Here is a 22212-nt window from a genome sequence, read left to right on the forward strand (position 1 = left end):
TGATTCAAGTCAATTTTCCAGCGTAATTTCTATGACTGGCAAATGAGAGTGAAGGTTTAAGGCATAATTTTTTTGAAATTACAAAAGACGAAAGCTTGTAACATCACTTATACTATCTGTCGTATGTAGTACTAGAATAAAATACTTGGCAATAATTTGATGTTGATATATAAACCAATTTCATGCTAATACAATTTTCCACTTCTGCAGTCCAAAAATGATACTATCTTGACTGAACAAGACGCGACATCTGTAAATCTTTGATTTTTTTTTTATCAGCAGGTGTGATGCTATGATGCGGTACATCCTTATATAGTTGTCGAACACCAAGGATAATCGATAACAAGACTTGATTTTCCTTAAAGGAAATACGAAAATTACTGTGAAACCAAGACCGCATCCAGGGGGAGGGGTAGGAGGTTTGAGCCCCAATCGAAATGTTCGTCCGACTTGTAAAAAGGCAACAAAAATGAATATATACCAATTTTGGTAAGTTTTTTTTTAGTTTTTTGTACCCCCCCCCCCCCTCCCCCGAAAACAAAAAAAGATCCTGGATACGTCACTGCGTGAAACGCCTCGACTTTACCAATTTCAATAAGGATGATGCGATACTAGGCTAAAGTCAATCATAATAAGCCAAATTTTTAATACTTCGGGTCAAATGTTTATCACTTTGTTCATAAAAAAGAAATTAAACAAAATTATTCTCAGATTCACACGAAACATCGGAGAGGCTGGCTTCAGACAGAACACTAAAAAAAGAAAAAATTTAAATTAAATAAAAATGATGAAAGACGAAGGGACTAAACGCAAAGAAGAATAAGGAATGAAACAAAAATGTCTAATAAGAACACTAAAATATAATACCAACCCTTCAAATGACTTTAAAAGCGGTAAAAGTATGAAAAGTGCCCCCCTCCCCCAAAAAATAGCGACCCGCGTTGAATTGTATGACTATACATCAGATGAATATGAAGGGAGAGTTGAACAAAATTTAATACGATACCAAATCTTAACTAGTCTTCACGTATTTAATATAGAATCCGCTTATGAACCGTCAAGGCGGGAGAGGGGTGACAGGGTCAAGTTAATTTTGAATATTTCAGCTTTAGAAGTATTACGCTTAAATGGAAATCATGCAGTTCTTTTCTGATCTATAATAATGAATGCCGTTTTTGATGTTATTGGACTCTTTTTAAACAAGAGTTAGTTAAAATGGTGACATGTCATTATTTGAATTGCCTGGTTTTATTTCATACCATGTAACGATGAAAATAACCAAGTGCTCTGGCAGCATCTAAGTAGTACGAATTTTTATATGGTCAGTAAGGCGTTTAGATTTAGAAAAAAATCGATGTGTCAAGAACTAATGTGTACACATTTTTAATCGATCTTGTTGGTTGTCTAGTTGATGATCTTTATTAATCCTAAAATCAGCCTCACTTTTTAAACATATTTGTCATCTTTTCAATGAGATGTCTCTCCAACAGTTTTAGTTGGAAACATGTGTGAATGCTTGAAGATTCTAATATTAATTTATTTAAATTAAGCTGGCAGGATGAATTTGACTGTCTACTTGCCCTTTCATCAACCCATGTCCTTCTTTATTTTCATTTTTCATTCACCCGAGGAGATCCTAGTTGGCTAACGTCTCATATTATTCATAGAATCTTTTACTGTCAGAGTCCTTGAAATTTCTTTTTCAGTCTGGCATAATTTTCGCCTAGCATGCCAGATCAGTTCCCCGTTGATTGACTTTTCTCTCCACAAAGTTACTCCTAAGTAGCATGGATATTGTACATAACAGAGTATGCAAAACTACGAGAAACTTATAAGAATGGAAACTGCTACTGGTGTCGAAAAGAAAAGTCATCAGCAGGATCGATCCTTAGGCGACTTTGTGCGACCCGAAACTGCAACATACTTGTCTTTTCAAGTACACTAAAAAGGCAAGGGAGGATAAAGAAAGCAGAATTCTATCCCTAGTGGGACTACCCGCTTAAGTTAACTAGCCTACTTAACCTGCCATTCCCAAGCTAGCCTAGGTCTGCTTTGTGCAGGCTGGATTTTGGTTTAAAATAATTCCTGAATATAAAAACCTGCTGATTAATTCTCACTTACGGAACCTGGAGGAATTAATTATAGATTTAAGCCCAGGGACTTTGTGGCTGTTTCTTAAAATTATTATTATAGAATTTCATTCCGAATTCTTAGTACATCAAACTATTAACCGAATTTCCTTTAAGAATGGAAAGAGCTTGATAGTTGCGGCAGTTACGTAGCTCTCCCAAAATACCATGAGATATATTACATGGCGGATTTAGATGTTTATCTTGGAAATATAATAAGATTTTTTAGTTTTGAGGGATTTTATAGCTTATATCAGATATGTAATTGAATTGACATCAAACGTCGTTTACTATCCCTGCTCTAATATTTGATTTTTACAACACACCTAGATGCAGCGAAGACAGTAATCAAAGGTTAATTGTTGGAGTTGGGGCTGTGCTAAGACAATGTACTATTTATTGGCAATGAGAAACATGCATAGGATACAGAGCCAAGGGAGTTTACCAGTCAATTGGGAATTAATCCTAGCATAATTGATTATGTTTTGGTGTCCCTAGAGCTAATGAAACAAATAGTTGGCGATGAGATGAAACAAACGAGACGAATTTGTATATCACCTCACAGAAGAGATGAAATTAAGTCTTAAAACAGGATTTTCTTGGAATAGAAATACGTTACTTAAAAATTACAGAATATAGTATTTTGATTCTTATAAGAAATCTTTAAGGAAGATTAGAATAGCAAAGAGTTAGAATTTAAGAACAATAAACTTTTAAGGCCTATATAAGCCATCAATGGATGTTGGTGACGTTAGCGAATTGAGTTAAACTATTCACTGGTGTGCTAAAGCGTGTGAAAACATAAGTAAGAAATGAGGAGTTAGTTTTCTTTTACGATGAATGTAGAGTTGTCAAAAAGAAATTGGATAATCAATTAGATTTACCGAATAACTTCTTTTTAGAGCAAGAAATATTATTAGCACATAATAATAATAAAAAAAAACAGAATCAAATAGACTGAAAAGTAGAACAAAACGAGCACATAATAATAATAAAAAAAAAACAGAATCAAATAGACTGAAAAGTAGAACAAAACGAGAGACGCTTAGGAAAGGTGAGAAAGAGCTAAAGTCAGCATTTATACTAGTCCATACAAAACAATCATGGTAAGAAATGAAAGGATATAAAAAGAAACAAAATGGTCAAATATAAGAAAAAAAACAGCCACTGGGCTTAAATATTTAGAGAATGTGAGTGGGAAGTTCTAAATTGTGAACGATAGAATATTTAGTAACTTTCTGGGAAAGTCTTAAGTAGTCATTTGATGATCGAATAGAGGGTCATGCTGTAGCGAACAAAGACCAGGACGGTTTTAGAAAACATTATGCTGTTTTGGATCAATTTTTGCTTAAAGCGCATTGATTACAAAGTATGTATCAGGAAAAAGAAGTTAAACTTTTCCTATTTTTGGATTTTCGAAAAACTTTTGATAATGTCAAAAGAGCCTTGAAGTTGTGGGGTTATCGCCTTGGTCTATTCGTCTGTTTCTAAGAATGAATTTTGAAGCAAAGCCGATGGATAGTGTTGCTGGATCAAAACTTTGTTAGCATTTTATGGTTAAGTACCAACTGTTACTAAACAATTAAAAACACAGTTTTAGAGCCTAAGGAGCCACATTGTATTTTCCATGCAACTTTCCATTGTGGCTTCGATAATTCACTCATAGATTTTCCCTCACAAACGGGTTTTGCACATTGTTTTTTTTTCATTACAAAATGCCAACAAAACCAATTAAAACCTTCCAATCCAGTTAAATCCAATCAGAAAAATTCCACATAAAACTGTAGGAGTTAAAAAGAATAAGATAAAATGTGAATTAAAAAACATTGAATACAACTCACTTTTTCTAAACGATAGAATTTTCTTGAATATTGTGAATATTTAAACTTCCCTTCCAGACTGGCCAAAGTGAGACTCCTTAATGTATTACCAAATTCAGGTTGAAAAGTTACAGCAAGCTTGCATAATTCATTTCTTGAGCAATACAAAAGTTTAATTCTGTACATCAGTATTATTCAAACTCCCAATCAAACAGATACTTACTACTACTACTAATAACTCACTGCAGCACCAAGCTGCCTGAGGCCAACATAACTACGCACGCTCCTCCTCCATCCCAACCTATTCAAAGCCTCGCTCTTTACACCCTCCCAAGCTCCTATTTCCCTCAAATCTTTCCTTATGACATTTTCCCACCCCATTCGAGGACGACCTGCTTTTCGTTTGGTTAATTTAAATATCTTTACTAACTTATTTATTTACTATGATATTTACTTAGATACTTACTCCAAATATATTCATATTCTTGATAGATGTTGAAGCAAGTTCGATGGCAAAAGCGTTTCTAATTTGTCCAAAACATAATAAACAGAAGCGGAGATAAAATTTAAAGCCTAAAATATAAATAAAGTTGTTAAATTCTATTCAGTTAAGGAGAACACATTGAATAGGAAGCTGAGAAACATCTTAAGAATTCGTAAGAAACAATTCGTAAGAAACATCTTACGAATTTAATATTCATCCCCTCATTCTAAGAATGAGCCTTGGATAAGCTGAATACTAAATGAATTAGCTTTTGATGAATACGACAGTATTAACCACACTGGATACAACTGGTAGTTTTTTATATCATTATCAAATTGACATATATTGGCTTTTTAAAAAATTTTGTTTTTAGGCCCAAATTCTCAAAAGTTTCTATTTGGAATCATTGCTCAATCTGTGCAGGTATGGTTACCTGATACATTTTTATTAGGTGATGAAAAGGAGGTTTGACATAAAAATTTCTTTAAAATTAAACATTCAAATACGAAAGTACCTTTAAGATTGTTTTCTGATAAACGAAAACGGATCAGAAGATGCGAAACTTTTCGGTGAAAATGGAGTCGCAATAAAACGAAAAAAACAACAATTTTTTTTAAACAACAACGAAGAACAGCAAACAAAAATCTATCTAGCTTCTCGAAAAAAAAATACACAAATTCGCATATTTCGGCAGAAATGGCCTTAAACACACCAGTCTAATTTTTGCATGGCTCTTGGATTTGAAATGTCCTTTTCAAAAAGATTAAAACCTTTCCAGGTCGTTTACTCCCTTTTCTAAAGTGACATAAGTTCTGTTCTGCTCTGATGCGCAAATGTAAAATTTAACGAATTTGATATATTTGAAATTAGAATTAGAACTATATTTTATGAATTTCGCCATCAATAAATAGCAAAAAGCATTAATGCTTGTTGCTTAACGGACATGTGCATTTGTTGCAATCAAAATTGCATTTACTTTTTACTTATCTTTGACTATCATCAACGGTTTGATATAATAAGTTTGTAGATACATGGAGTCTCGACGGTGAAAATTTGTTGCGCCAGGTCATCAGTAAGGTTTAGGCTCCCTGTGAAATATATATTTGTGTGGCAAGCCTACAGGAGAAGATAGTTATATCATTAAATTCATTAATTTCAGACCTATCCATTCACTGAGCCAGAATTATGATTATTAACCAGAATTTTTTTAGAGAATGATCTGAATTTGCTTAAAAATTAGAAACGTTTTCCTATTTTCACATGTTTTTAATGGTTTTTTTTTTCAAAAGAAAAAGGTTGATGGATAAAACTAGATCTATAGAATCATAGCAAATTGTTATGTTATGTTGAAATATTAAAGCCATAGGACAGTAGAACCATAACATACCAAAACTTTGCTCGGGAACATGAATCTTAAGGATATTAAATGCGCTATTTAATAGCTATTTCCAGGAATTAAAAGTTAGAAATGCCCTATAAAAAGGTAGAGGTAAACAATATGCTGTTCGAACAATCCTCCTGTTTTTGCGTGTTTTCTAAAGTTGTCCTCCCTCCACCCCCTCTCTAAATAAATCGTTAGACCATTGATCAGCATTAAATACGAATTTTATACAAAATCGTTCCACTTCTGAAAACAAGGAGAGCAATTTTTTAGTATGGCCTCTACGCATTACCACTATCTCTTCTACTATTTTGAACAGTATAAAATATTTATTTGATATCAGTACCAGTGATGACAATGCCCAAAGTAAATATAAAAAATTGGGCATGTCCGGGATTTGAACCCAGGACCTCCTGCACCCAAAGCAAGAACCCTACCTCTAGACCAACACGCCGATAGTAAATTTAGCTGGAAATCAATATATGAAGAAAGAAGAAAAAACAAATCAACAATTATAAAAACCTACAGTTTTAGCAACATGTCCCATTGGTTCAGGATAATGGTGGGTTAAAAGGGCCAGTAGAGCAGTAAGACTGCATAATCCAGCAGTAAATAGTATGAAGAAAGGCAGTTCTTTTTTTGGATAAACACTGACCTCGTGAAAAGCTTAAAAAAAAAAATGAATTAGAGCATTATTGATGATGAATAATATGATAACTGGATTTAGAAAACAATACGAGGTGATTCCAGAAAACAAGCAACAGAGAAAATTCGGTAAATTTGCAGTGGAACATATAATTTAGCTAATATGAAAGTGAAAACGTCATTTGATGTTTTTTTATGCTCTTTCATAATTCAATAATTGCTTTTGGGGCTAATTGCATCTTGAGCCCTTAAAGGGGCCCCGAATGTATTTTATATGAATAATGAGAGAGCATAAAATAAGCATCAAATGATGTTTTCACTTCCATCCTAGCTAAATTATATGGCCAACTGCAAATTTACCATGAAACTTATCCACCCCCCTAATGTGCAAATATATACCCTGAATTTGAAAATACCCTAAATTGTCGAAGACAAAGTTTCGAATCGCAAGTTCAGCGCTATTTTGTCGACGGTATTCGAAAAATTTGAAACGGTAGGAAAACGGTTTATATTTGAGTTGCCTAATAAATGAGGTTTGAATTGTTATAAATAAGTATTTTTGGAATATATTACTCTTGAACGACTTATTTATAAACTAGTGATGTGTTTTCAACCACTTTTCAATCACCTAACTAGTGTTAGTAGTGTTGATAACTTCATTGTGTGGTCACAAATATGAAATACCTATAGGGGCCCCTTTAAGGGCCCAGAAGCGATTTTTGAATTATGAAAGAGCATAAAAAAGGTATCAAATTACGTTTTCACTTTGATCTTAGCTAAATTATATGGCCCACTGCAAATTTACCGTAAATTCAGAAAGAACATAAATTGCTGGTCTGTATTTTAATGATGGCTGGATTCTGTTTTTTCTTAGTATTATCTACGTCAAATTTAGCATTAAATCAGGATTTTCTAAATATTTATCTTTAACTATTACCTATATTAACGAAGATATTTCAAAATCTATACATTCCTTTGACACAGTAACAGTTTAAGTGCAAATTAACAAAAAGTGCGAGATTTCCCCAAAATAGTTCAGTCGTTCGTATTCCAGTAGTTCTGAACTCCTCAAGACTCTTATCTGCCTATGCTAATTTAACTTCAATTTCAACCCCGTTTTTTTAACTTTCAAAATAAGCTATAAGTATCATCACGCCTTCCTAGAATTAACACACAATAGAAAACTCAATTAAAGTTGCACAAAAAAAATATAAAAACTTTTTCAAAGAAAAGTAAATAATAATATTGAAACCTAGAAAGAGTAGCAATAAAGTCAAACTTAAAATGAACTAAAATTACTACACACAAGAATCGGGTGGCCCCCCCCCCCCCCTAAAATTCCACTAGAGACTAGAGTGTCATTTATGTTTTACTGACGATATTTGTTTTTTTTTTCCTAACATTAAGAGAAAACTAAATAGTTATTAAGTTTCTAGGGTCAAGCCTATAAACCTGAAAAATAAATACTTTTGTGACAATCAACATAATTTTACTATTTTAAAAGGAAAAATTAAGGGCTAAAATCTCTGAAAACATAATTGGGCTATTTTTGAAGATTTTTTTTTGTATTCAATAACCGCAAATAATGATTAGAGGGCAACCCAATTCTTATGTGTGGTGATTTCCGTTATTTTAATTTTGATATCATTAATTTTAATTTCTGTTTGCCTTTATCTTTTATTAGTTTTAGATTTTAATATCACACTTTAGTTTTCTAGGAGAACTTTCTTTTTAAAATAATGTTTTAATTTTAATTAAAATAAAGACAACACTGTTGGTAATAAGTAGCAGCTATATTGCTATAAGTATTGTTGATATATAAGCCAGTGAGCAAAGCTGAATTGGGAATAAATTTTATTTTGTTTAACACCCTAAAATACGGTAAAACATGTCGAATATTCAAAGAACGGAGTTTTACGCGACAATCTACAATATCCATCTTGACTGAATGCATTATAGAAAAGGAAAGGTTCATCAATCCAGTTTGAAGAGCATCAATCCGACAGGAAACAACTGGAAAAAGGCTTTAGATAGGAAGAATAACACAAGTTTTGAAAATGTCGATTCATGTTGTTAATACCATCATTGATCTCATTGATTCCAACTCTTCTGACACTGATGTCGAACGTTATACAGTCAGAACGGTTATTTTTACAGCCAAAGATCATAATTCTCGACTGGCATGTAGATTACGATGTATGCTAACAGACTACCATCAACAGAATGAAGGCTTAGTAAACTCAGTAGTCCCAAGGATAAGTGGAATTTAGTAAGGTCCTATCTTAGTATAGTATACCAGAAGTATCATTAATGCTCTCTATGAAAAACAAATTACAGTAGCTAAGGTACGAAGTGAGGTTGGTAGTTAGTTCGATGTGGATTCCGGAGTTGAACAGGGTGGTTGCGTCTTTTCCTTGTTTATATGGGATATTTTGATACTATTTGTCCTAAAGCAACGGTATAAAGAACGATAAGAAAAACGACATACCGTTCTCGTCGGAGGAGTATTGGAGGGTAAGCCAGAGGAACCTGACGCACATCAACACCATAGTATAAACCTAGTGGGAAGGTGTCTGGGCAGTAGCATATACGCTTGATGGCAGGCGATCCTTTCTAGATACCCTGGATGCTCCTGGAGGCATAGCAGAAACGACAGGAATATCAAACAATAAGAAGTACAGAACATTTGGTTCGAACCCGCTACCTAAAGCTATAGTGGAAGAAAGGTCAAAATCCCTAGGTTACGTTTCACATTTAAAGGATAACATGTTACCAAAATGGATTTCCCCCCCCCTCATTCTGGGGTCAAACGAAAAACAGATGTCCTCAAGTGGGATGAAAAAAGGGTATGAGCAAGGACTTAAAAGAAACTGAAACTTCATGGGAGGGAATAAACACCGAAGCTTAGAATGGATTAGAATGGAGAAGTAGCTTGCGCAGCTATGCTGGACTAAAGTGGCTCTGGTGCAACAAGAACATGTTAATAACAGTATTGTATGTCAACTACATTTGGATTTTACCTGGAACATCTATCATAAACTAACTATAAAATTTACAAGAGCAAATAGTCTGGCAATACCATATGTTTAAAGCCTTACTACTTTTGCAATAAACTAATTCAAAGCCTTACTACTTTGAAGATTTGACAGCAAACACATTGAATTCAATTGATACCATAAGCGTGGTTCTGCAAGTCAGGGTCGTATCTAGGATCTTTTTTTGGGGGGGGGGGGGGTACGAAAACAAACTTAAAACGCATCCAAAATTTGTTTATATGCAGTTTTGTTACGTTTTACGAGTTGGATAAACATTTCGGGGGGGGGAGGGGTCAAATCCCTACTTCTCCCCCTCCCTCCTGGATACAGCCTTGCTTTAAGTTTTTTTTTTCACTGTTTTGGACCCGTCTTTTTTATGTTCAAAAGCCATTACAAAGTTATATTTCTAAAATTTATGAACAATATTTTCATAACAATCATATAATCAAAATAAGATCCATACCTGGTAAGAGCTCCCTATCTGCACATTCAGTACACGTAGGATATGGATAAAATAAATGACCCTTTTCTAAAGGGTAGGGAATCATTCTGAAAGTACCCTCCCAAGTGCATAGAAGAAGATGAAGGGCGCCATCCACTCTTTTCCAGTGCTGAAGATGAAAAAACGAATAGGCGATGGCTTCTGAATCTCCGCGCTTAAGAATATGCTCGGGAGGCAGTATTAATGGCTTTGTCTCAAGCAGATACTAGAAAATAAATTGGTAGATCAAATTGAGCACAGTGGAGAATGATACCTGTAACTAAAAGGAACAAACTATAGAAAATCCAATTGAACAAATATTTATTTATAGAATTATATAAGGTTGCCATTCCATTATCGTTACAAGGTTTCGTTGTTTTTATTCTTGTTATTGTCTCCAACAGGTTAAAAAAACAAAGAATATGACATTGGACTTTCCAGTCCCTGCTGGCGGTGCTGACCTCTGCTTCACGGCCCTTCAGCCAGGAAGTCCGATGGGGGTTGGGGGGGGGGGCATCCATCCTGTGCTTTCGAACACCCTTCCTGTTTACCTTCCTCGGATTGCTCCAGGTACCCATTTAGAGCTGGGTCGGCTCTGGCTCAGCTTAGAGAGTCACGTAACTGACCCACGTTGCAAACTAAATAACCCGCGACACCAGGACACTAACTCCTATCCTTAAGAGCAAAGGATTTCAAGTCTAGCGTGCTAACTCGGTATTAGGTTTTAAAACTCTTAATAGCACAGTATCGACTAGGCAGAGCAATACTAAAATTTCATTTCAACGGATCAATCAAATATATGTTCTTGTCTTTTGTCTAACCTTACTATCCTCCGTTTTTTACGTTTTTTCTTCTTATTTTCATTATTTTTTATATTCGAACTATATACTGATGCCTCTTATACGAAGGTTCATTTTACACAGAAGTGATACATGTTTTTGCCAAAATGGGACATATTCGTTTTCCCCAGCATGAACCAACAATCATGTTGCTTTGCCTCGATGAAATTAGCCAACAGGTTCCTAAAAGGAAGATAAATCACTCCAAAATAGAAATTAGCTCGCTGTCGTGTGCTAACAGCACCCTATCGGGATAGATAAATTTCAATGGCAGACTCATAGTGATAGAAAAAAGAATGGAGGACCGGAATCGCATGGAGATTAAACATTTGATACCGAAGGGTTATTCTCTTTTCGACATTCCATTATGTACTTTGTAGTGTAGTGTAATGATAGTTTGAAATAAATTCTTGTCTAGTCTACAAATTTCATAGTTTGAAAGAAAATTTATCAACATCTTCTTACTTTTTTTTTAAAACGTGACGGTTAATTGAATTTCTTACTTGGAAAGTCGCATACAGCTAACTGGAAAGAATTTATAAAACACTCTAATAAGACAGTTTCAAATAGCCGAGTTGCGTAAACAAATTTCGCGGTTAGGAACAATACAAATAAGCTTTTGTCACGTTAAAATTGTTATCTTTCAGTCTTTGTACTATGAACATACCCATTCAACATTTGTTGGTTGTCTTTATTGATGGCTCTTTTTTTGTTAACAATTTCTCAGCTTTTCATACTTACGGCTTTTATTTTTAATAGGAAAAAAAACGAAGTCCTTCCCTGAATAAAAATAAGGAATAAAATACTCTTGGTCCAATAGAAGGTTATTGCAAAACTGACTTTTCTTGCTTTACAGTGGACACTTAGTATACTATTTGAGAAATATAAAAACAATGCAATAAATTTATGTTATTAGGAAGGTCTATCCATAAGCAAGGTCACATCATTTAATTTTGCCATATAGATTTCCCCAAAAATTGTTATCGTTATTTTGCTACGATATTTCTATTAATCGATCGATTTTCCAAGGCGTCCAATATAATCCTGGACATCACAGACAACAAAGAAGTTGTCAAGCCTTAAGGTGACTAAGCTATTTGCCATGCCCTAATGGCTGCTATTCCAACAGCATAGTGGATAAACAAAAGTAAATGAACAAAAGGCGTTGTCCCGTTCAGTCGCTTTTTTAAAAAAATTCTTAGCAGAAGTTACGAGATATGTTCGAAGTAATTATTTCACGAATTCGGGGAATTCAAAAATGACTCATTTCTTTGGCTTTTACAAATGAGCTTCACTCCAGTAGTAGTAGCCTTGAGACCTTGCACGTCATTTCAAGTCAAGATTTTGGACTTTTTTAAGTGAAATTTTTTAGTTTTATCTTCGAATTAAAAGTAATGGTATACTGTTATCTCTCAATGTTTTTTTCCGTTAAGGGGGGTGGGGGGGATTTTATAAAGCAGTATTTTCAAAATACTGATTTGCTCAATTTTGTGTTGCTCACGTTCTTGATAATATTTCTTTTGTGTTACCAGGTTGAGTGACACAGCCTACGTTGCCTATGCTGACGAGGCTTTTCAAAACAGTCGATCCAAAATTGATCCATTGCAGAAGGTTCATAAAACTTATGTGTCTTTTACTAAAATTAGTCTCTTGCTTAATAACGCTAAATATAACTTTCTTTCAATATTTCTTCCTCTACTAGACCTTAATTTCTTTAATTTTTCCTAAAAAACAAATCCGATGGGATTTGATGCGATGGTTGGATATTACATTTGCGAAAAATCACAAAACTCTTCGGGAGTGTGCTGGTCCATGTCGCTAAAGTGAAAATTCAGACTGGTCGCTCTAAAATTATAGTCAATTGGGGTAAATGCAGTCATACTACCACAGGCAAGCTTTTTACTATTTTTCCGATCATTCTGCTCTGATATTCTGTACTTAAAAAAAGAAGTATCACAGATATTTAATCTTCCTATTTATGTTAATGTAAATTCCTCCTTTATCTTTCCTTTTGGTATCAAATTCAATAAATTGTAAAAAATTTTCATCTACCAAATATCATTGTGACTGATTATCCACACAATCTAATCTAAACTGGCTGAGTTTGGGTCTATTTGGATAGTTTTGTAAGTTGAAATTTATCGCTGAAGACACCATAAGTAATTTTTGAGTCCACATTGAATACGGATGAGCATCATCCTCATGTGCGCTTGCGGCTAAACGTAAATGAAATGCGAATATATAAGTAAGGACTTATTAATTAAGAAAATATAACTAAAAAAAGTGCCAATTTTAGCAAAGTGGAGCATGATCTATGTGCAATTATCTGTAATTTCTGCAAGAGGACACATATTTTAGAAACAAGAGAATGCTTTGCTATAGCCGGAATAGAGAAATTAGCTATTCCCTTAGGCGAAAAGAAGTATGTGTTAGTGAAGTCCGATTGACGGTTATGCAGCGTTTCACGACAGAAAAACAGATGCTACTTATATACAAGATGCCAGATATTCTAAACACTACGCTCAGGTCAGGATCCGATTCATTACATCGACTTAAGAAATTAGACCGTAAAATGGAGGAAGCGCTAAAAATATGCTTTGACATTCCTCTTAGCTCACCGGTGAAGCCTAACAGAAATGAATTTGTCAAAAGCGAGAAGAGATCATAATCTGCTGTTGTGACTAAGTCTCCAGACTTGATCGACTTCAATATAAATAAAGGATTTATAGATCTAAGTGAAATAGATGACTCAATTATTAAGTGTCCAATCAACCAAGAATCAAGGGATTGTCAAAATGTCGAATAAAGAGTCGGCTGAAAAAATTGTTACCCATTTCAGTCAGGCATAAGCAGCGTAAAAGTGAAAGAATCCGTTCACATCGCCGCAGCCAGAGGCATCCCAAAACATGCTGATGAAAAGGATGCCGCTAATCCAGTTGCTAATTGCACTAATTCTGTTCGAATACAGGTTACTATGGCAGTTAAGGTGTATTTTCTTTCAAGTTTTGACTTGGAGCTGGCGATCTCCTCTGGTGTGAAAATTGGCTATGACTTGTTTCAAAGTTTCAAAATATATTTATACCAATTTACAAGTGTTAAGGTTATAAATGTTAATGTCTAAGACACATAGCTTCCACCTGTGCAAAAGGTGACGATTGTGCATGTTGTGCTGGGCCCCACAGCAGCAACTGACAAAATCCGTACAAAGTTCCAATTATATGTACCAGCTGTGGAAAGCCAGTGTTCAGCGCAGAATGTCCAAAAATCGTCGACTTCGAACGAAACTGACGCTGACTCAGATTGCCTATTTATAAATCGGATTGTTCAAGCATTTGTGAACCGTTTTCTATCTATTATTGCCATTTTTTTCTTTCTTACAGCAATCCGTCATTGCCCTTTTAACTTTTGTTCAACTGACGGATAAAACATAAACTACTATTGTATGATTATTATTAAAATAAAATATAAACATAAGCATTACACTAATGCAATAGCTGATTTCCACAATCTGATCTTCAGTGACTAAATGCACGGAAACGACGTATCCACGTTCATTGCCTCATCACGATGTGATCCATCTGTTTTATTTGTTGTATTTATCTGTTTTTGTTCATTTTTCCTCGTTTATTTCCGCTTCTACCTTTTTTCTTCCCGTTTGGCTCCACTATTTATCTTCTTTATGTTTACGGGTAAAAAGTAAAAGTTATTATCATTATTACAGTCGTCTATTTTCATGGTTTCAAAATCATTCTGCATAAATTTTCACACTTCTAGCATAACCAGTTTAGGTGATATTTTGAACAAAAAGAAGAAAAGTTAAAAAATAAAGATATTCCTTATTTAGCTCTGAAAGGTACGAAAAATTCAGCTCTGAAAACGAAAAGAAGGAGCTAAAAATGGGTTAAATTATTAGAGAAAGACAAATTTAAACAAGAATAAACAGTGAAAATTACAAAGAACTGCATTTGGAATATAAAATTACCTTCGAAACATGTGGATTGAATTCGACAGCTCTATGTATAGCTTCTATGGCACTCATTTCAGCACTAGTCAAGCCCCGCCCACTTGCTACATCTGGTGAAAACCTTTAAGGAAAACAATTGAAAGACAAAACAAAATAAAAAATCATAATAATTGATACTAAGCAAAGTTAACCCTCAGTTAAGACTAACTGAGTTTAGACAATAAGTTGAGCCTCCATATAGATTTCCATACTGTTCTCCCAAGACTCCTTTTGTATACATCTAAATTCATACCTAGCAACGATTAATACTCGTTTGGAAACTTAAGATAATAATTTTAACCATAATTGACCAATCCAAGCTTGAGTCTAAGTAAAGATTGTAAGGAAACTAACAGTGTCGTACGTAAGATTAAAACACCTTGGTAGAATTCCAATTACAGGCATTTTACGAATGAAAACGTGACGTTGATTACAAGTCATTAATATTTTTTGAAATACTAGAGAAGGTTCCCAAAACAACGTTTTATCTTGTTTTTTTTTTCCTTTTTTTATTGGTTTAAGCATTGATACAGAAACAATGTAATACAGAAGTCTGATAAATAAATAATGTATAATGGACGATCTGTATTTTTGGTATAAATGGTCTAAAGTTTGAACTTAAGCTAATCAAACAAATATGATATTGAACATAGAAAATGTTCATGATAATGTTAGTTAGTCTTGGCGTGGAAGGGGGGCGATAATAACACAACTTAGAGCGGATTCACATGCCTTTTGAGGAGATACTGGAACAACACTGAATTTAAAGCGTTAGTCTTCCTTAAGAGAATTTTTAAAAACTTTTTTTTTAGAAAGGGCTTAAGTGTTTTATTTCAACTAGCAGGGTCTTTTACTCTTACCAAATATGCAATGAACATTTGTGATTTAATGGCTGACTAGAAGCCCATTCACAATAAGATTTTACTAATAAAGAGGTTTAGCAAGGTTACTTTAAGCCAATTAGAATAATTTGAGCCCATCAGAAAATTCTGTGAAAACTCTGATTGGCTAAATTAGCGCTTGTTAAATCTTGACATTAGTAAAATCTCAGTGCGAATGGGCATCAGTGGCGGATCCAGGGGAAGGGCAAGGGGGGCGTGCGCCCCCCCCCTAATGTAGTCTAAAGTAGTGTAATTTACTTAATTAACGCAAGTTTGCGTTAAATAAACTTGCTCCTAATACAATTTTATCGGATCAACCTATTTTGCGCCCCCCCCCCTAAAAAAATTCTGGATCCGCCCCTGAGGCCTTAATCAACCTTCAGGGGTCCACTGTTCATTTTCATCAAATTCTATGCTCCTAGGTTCTATCTTTGAGCTTTGAATGCTCATAAACTTGATAAAGTTACTTATCAAAACAGACATACAAATACAAAAGAAAAACGACTTTCACTAAACCTACGCTTTCCCCTGCATATTCCAAGTACATAGCATTTTGCTGGGGTTACCATTTGAAATCCAAATTTGAACAAGAGCAAGTGCACCCACCCCAAACAAGTTTGTTGATTTTAACGGGACAATTTATGACATTTTTATATGACAAAGTATGACAATTCTAACGAGACAATTTATGCATAGTTTCTGAAATATTGACATCCAATACTTAATAGTAGACACCCTGTATTTTAGCAAATGTGTTTCAAACATGTTTCAACATTAGAATTTTAGAAATTAGAATGAACAATTTGTTGAAAATATCCGTCACATACATTTAAGATGCTTCTGATTTTACAGGCAATTTTGGGCTATTTCTTAATGAAGCATGATTTTTACACTACGGAAAAAAAGGAATGGAAAAAAGGAAACTTGACTGCTCAACGATTCTAAGAGGTTAAAACTCAAAGTTTATTCCCTTTTAAATTGCGTCCTTTAGACATATTAGAAGAGCAAAATAGGCAGAACTCATTAGGAAGCATTCAAATTAGGGTACAATAAACTTGTTTCAAGATGCTGTATGTGGAGGAATAAACCTAGTCTTTCAGGCTATTTTCTTTTAATTTTACTTCTTATCGTTTTTCGCTTGAATGAGGGAGCGAACGGCCTTTTGAGAAGACGCTACAAATTGCATAAGGTGTAACAAGTCAAAAATGTTTCCTTAACTTGCAAAAGCAAAAGAAGTAGAAAACTCAAGTTTTGCAACATTTGAACACAAAAGTCACAGAAATGGCCATTAGACCAAAATTAAAAGCTTGCAAATACCAAATTAGATATTGTAAATAATTTTTGCAATATCTAATTACGAAAAAGTGGAAGATATATTACAAATCGAAAAGATATTACCAAACATCCAAACATATAAAAGAAATTACCAAAGAAAAATAACATGGTTGCTCTAAATAAATAAATAGTAATAATAAAAAAAAAAAAAAAAAAAAAAAAACCACGAACCCAAGATTGCCAATTCTTGCCACATATTTGAAAAATGACAAAAAAAGAAAAAGAAGAAGCAAAACCATTAAATATGAAAGTCGTTTTCGAAATTAAAGCCTTAAAGGCTCATTCACTGTTACATTTTATTAATGCAGTGATTTAGCTAGTACCAATCATCATTTTTGCTGCTCTTAATTGTTTTTTTTTTTATCTATAAACTGTCCAAACTAAATAGAAAAGCTTTAGGTTTTTTGTTTAATTAAATGCTTTAGACGCATTGCGGGGATTGCCTACGTTGACCGAGTCTCAGCGGAAGACCTCCGAAAACAACTCTGTTGCCCCGAACCATCATGGACAAGATCAAAAGCCAACACCTCCGCTAACTCGGGTATATTCAGCGAAAGTCGGCCAGCCAACAGTAGAAAGGGGGGTACCAGCCCCACGCGCACCACGTGGTTTATGGTTTTGTCACTGAGAATAAAAAAACAGGAATTTTCTCACTTGGAAAAACAGGAATTTTGTCACATTTATGTCTGTTTTCATGGATGGTTATGTGTGTTGGTCGATTTATTTGATGTTTTTCATGGATGGTTATGGATGATTTATGGTTTTTGTCAGTGAGAATGAAAAAACAGAATCTTTCTCACTTGAAAAACAGGAATTTTGTCACATTTATGTCTGTTTTCATGGATGGTTATGTGTGTTGGTCAATTTATTTGATGTTTTTCATGGATGGTTATGGATGATTTATGGTTTTTGTCAGTGAGAATGAAAAAACAGTATTTTTCTCACTTGAAAAACCAGGAATTTTGTCACTTTTATGGATGTTTTCATGGATGGTTATGAGTGTTGTTTGATTTATTTGATGTTTTTCATGGATGGTTATGGATGATTTATGGTTTTTGTCAGTGAGAATGAAAAAACAGAAACTTTGTCACATTTATGTCTGTTTTTATGGTTTTTGTCAGTGAGAATTTGAAAAAACAGGAACTTTGTCACATTTATGTCTGTTTTCTTGGATGTCAACAGCAATTCATGTCTGTTTTCATGGATGGTTATGGATGATTTATGGTTTTTGTCAGTGAGAATTTGAAAAACAGGAACTTTGTCACATTTATGTTTGTTTGTTGTCAGTGATAATGAAAAAACAGGAATTTTGTCACATTTATGTCTGTTTTCTTGGATGTCAACAGCAATTCATGTCTGTTTTCATGGATGGTTATGGATGATTTATGGTTTTTGTCAGTGAGAATTTGAAAAAACAGGAACTTTGTCACATTTATGTCTGTTTTTATGGTTTTTGTCAGTGAGAATGAAAAAACAGGAATTTTGTCACATTTATGTCTGTTTTCTTGGATGGTTATGTGTGTTTTATGGATTTTGTCAGTGAGAATGGAAAAACAGGAACTTTGTCACATTTATGATCTTTGTCAGTGAAAATGGAAAAACAGGAACTCTGTCACTTTCATGGATTATTGAGTCATTAATCAAATTGTTTCCAGGCAAGGTTAATTAATGTCTGACAGATGACGTCAAGTTAATTAATGTCTTGAGTTCTACCAAGAGAAATGTCTCCGGGCAAAGTTTAGATCATACATGACAGATGATGTCGTGATTGATTGATTGACATGAAAGGGGAATTAATTTGTTGTTCTAAAGAGAATTGATTCACGAAAGGGAATTAATTTGGAGTTCTTCCAGAAGAATCGTTTCCGACCAAATGTTTTGATCTTAGCGCGCGAAAGGGTTTCTTTTGTAATTTCAAATGTGAAAGCATAGGGATGCTAAACAAAAGGAACACGCTAAAATTACGTTTAGAGATTATTTGGGCGAAACCGTTTTAACCATTTTATGGAATTATTTCGGCAAAACAGTTAGAGACATTCTAAAAGATGATTATAGAAGAGAATTTGAGGGTAAAACTCTGTGGTCGTTATGATACACAAGTTCGATTTTAACAGTGTCGTAAGGTCCTATACCACAACCCAAAGGGTTCCGATCCCTCTACCCCACCCCAAAGGGTTCCAATCCCTCTACCCCAACCCCGAAGGAAGCCACCGGTCCTCAAAGGTCCAATGGGCACCCAAAGGGCCCCCCGGCCCTCAAGGTTCCCCCAGACCCCCCCCCGGGGCCCAAAGGGCCCCTCCCCCCTTTGGCCCCCCAAAGAGGCCCCTCCATCTCCTCCCTCCTCCCCTCCCCTCCTCCTCCTCCCACCTCCTCCTCCCCTCCCCTCCCCCCATTTTTTATACTTTTTTTGTGCATTGAGACACAGAACGACCCCCTCCCCCGGCCCCTCCCCCCTCCAAAGGTCTGATTTTTCAAAGTTCATTTTGAATTTCCGTCGTTGAAATGCAAGAGTTGGAATGTTTCAGTAGTGTTTGGTTGTGGTTTACCTTGTCACAGTTACATTTTCTTGATTTTTCAAAGTTCATTTTGAATTTCTTTCGTTGAAATGCAAGAGTTGGAATATTTCAGTAGTGTTTGGTTGTGGTTTACCTTGTCACAGTTACATTTTCTTGATTTTTGAAAGTTGATTTTGATTTTCTTTCATTGAACTGCTAGATTTTGAATATTTTTGTTGTGTTTGGTTTACCTTGTCACAGTTACATTTTCTTGATTTTTCAAAGTTCATTTTGAATTTCTTTCATTGAAATGCAAGAGTTGGAATATTTCAGTAGTGTTTGGTTGTGGTTTACCTTGTCACAGTTACATTTTCTTGATTTTTCAGTTCATTTTGAATTTCTTTCGTTGAAATCCAAGAGTTGGAATATTTCAGTAGTGTTTGGTTGTGGTTTACCTTGTCACAGTTACATTCCCTTGATTTTTCAAAGTTCATTTTGAATTTCTTTCGTTGAAATGCAAGAGTTGGAATATTTCAGTAGTGTTTGGTTGTTGTTTACCTTGTCACAGTTACATTTTCTTAATTTTTCAAAGTTCATTTTGAATTTCTTTCGTTGCAATGCAAGAGTTGAAATATTTCAATAGTGTTTCATTGTGGTTTACCTTGTCACAGTTACATTTTCTTGATTTTTCAAAGTTCATTTTGAATTTTTTTCGTTGAAATGCAAGAGTTAGATTATTTCAGTAGTGTTTTGTTGTGGTTTACCTTCTCACAGTTACATTCTCTTGATTTTTCAAAGTTCATTTTGAATTTCTTTCATTGAAATGCAAGAGCTGGAATATTTCAGAAGTGTTTTGTTGTGGTTTACCTTGTCACACTTACATTTTCTTGATTTTTCAAAGATTATTGTGAATTACTTTCTTTGAAATGCAAGAGTTGGAATATTTCAGTAGTGTTTGGTTGTGGTTTACCTTGTCACAGTTACATTCTCGTGATTTTTCAAAGTTCGTTTTGAATTTCTTTCGTTGAAATGCAAGAGTTGGAATATTTCAGTAGTGTTTGGTTGTGGTTTACCTTGTCACAGTTACATTTTCTTGATTTTTCAAAGTTCATTTTGAATTTCTTTCGTTGCAATGCAAGAGTTGGAATATTTCAGTAGTGTTTGGTTGTGGTTTACCTTGTCACATGTTGGTCTTACAGGTGCTGCCTCTCCCTCTCTTGCTTTCTTACTAGGAGGTGGGGCACATTCTTCACTATTTGCGTTACCGCTAGCTCTCTATACAGCTGGAGGGGCCGAAATACATTCTTCATAATTTGCCTTAAAGAAGAGGAAAAAATTAGTATCAAAATAATTTCCCCCTTTATTTCAAAGAAGGAAATTAGTACCCCCTTCTACAGAATTTATTATCAGACATAATTTGTCTAGAAAAGCATTTATCTCATTTCTGTAAAGCAAAAAGTAATAACCCATAGCACAACTTTCGAAATGTTATAAGCTGAAGAATCAGAGGGTATTTAGATATAGGCTTTAAATTAGATAAAAAAAGATCGTTAACCCAGCGGCCTATAGACCTAAATTTTGCAAACATAGGTTAAAATGCTATTCAGCTTACACATAATATAAGCTTCATGCAACTCCTAAAGACCTTTCTTTCTAGCCTTGCAAAATTTGTTTTCATTTTACAATGATGGCGATAGAATTGAGGCATTGCCCCCTCCTTCTCCCTTTTACATAATTTACCTACAACGAAGCTGTTAGAAGTGAGGCATTGCCCCCCTCTCCCCCCTTTTACATAATGTCCTAAATATATTGTTAGACCTTAATTTGAAAATAATCCGTTTCACTTCTCCAAAATAGAGCATCACGTCTGCGCTTAATTATTGCAATTGCCTCAAAGTCTTTTAATTTTAACGGAAGAACAGTTCCTTTGACTTTGGCCACCGCGTTCGTAAACACAGAGGGAAAACGGGTGACAGCTAATTTTAACCTCGCATAGAACCTTGTGTCAAAGCAGAGCGACATTTTCTTTAAAATTGAGAGAAGTCAGTAGACACTTTAAATCACATTAGAGAAAGGCTAAAATTTAACGAAAAGATAATTATTTCTATTTGCGAGAATTTGGTTGTAAAACAGTGGGGTGGGGGGTTAGGTTTTGAGGGTAAAAAGAATATATTTTATGTTTTCTATCGAGTATAAAGATTGTATAGTGATGTTTGTATTGTATGGGGGGATATACGTGAATATACTGGAGGGTGACCAAGGAAAATAATTTTATTTTGAAAATGAAAAATGTACTTACATTGCAAATTGAGGTTGGCATGGCTTCTAATTCATCAAATTTATCCATTGTTGTTTGAACTATGTCAAAATACTTTCTGATAATTTAATCACATTGCATGCCCGTTATATACGAAATCTCAAGGCCGAATTGTTATGTAAACAAGCCTTTTGATTGGCTGAGAAGGAAGCACGTGATCTAACTGTTTCCTGGAAACTCATAACATTTGCCTCGAGCAACAACAACAACATGATCTTGAAGGAAGTTCCATTGACCTGTTCTCATTAGACTCAATAGTCCATCAAAGTGAGAAAGTTGCAGTTTTTTTATTCTCACTGAAAAAAAACATACAATAGACATAAATCTATGTTGACCTCCATGAAAAACACCAAATAAATTGACTAAC

The 22212-nt window shown here is 34.5% G+C and overlaps 1 protein-coding gene and 1 non-coding gene across 2 annotated transcripts in view; both read right to left on the bottom strand.

Annotated features, from left to right (window-relative positions):
* Positions 1–629: 629 nt before the first annotated feature.
* The window catches only part of LOC148942743 (protein ST7 homolog), a 90095-nt gene continuing 68512 nt past the window's right edge, over positions 630–22212 (bottom strand). Inside the window, exons 9-13 of the mRNA XM_089102625.1 lie at positions 14797–14899; positions 9958–10201; positions 6341–6480; positions 4416–4522; positions 630–752 (exon numbers count right to left, since the gene is read on the bottom strand). Of these exons, the coding sequence (XP_088958751.1) occupies positions 4427–4522; positions 6341–6480; positions 9958–10201; positions 14797–14899 (583 nt within the window). The 3' untranslated portion in view covers positions 630–752; positions 4416–4426. The remainder of the gene's footprint in view (positions 753–4415; positions 4523–6340; positions 6481–9957; positions 10202–14796; positions 14900–22212) is intronic.
* TRNAP-UGG (transfer RNA proline (anticodon UGG)) lies at positions 6197–6268 on the bottom strand. Its single transcript has one exon. It is a non-coding gene; the product is annotated as a tRNA-Pro (tRNA).

The sequence above is a fragment of the Artemia sp. Qi Xiang Cuo genome, chromosome 16 (genome assembly GCF_049724085.1).
Source record: "Artemia sp. Qi Xiang Cuo chromosome 16, ASM4972408v1, whole genome shotgun sequence".
Taxonomy (NCBI): domain Eukaryota; kingdom Metazoa; phylum Arthropoda; class Branchiopoda; order Anostraca; family Artemiidae; genus Artemia; species Artemia sp. Qi Xiang Cuo.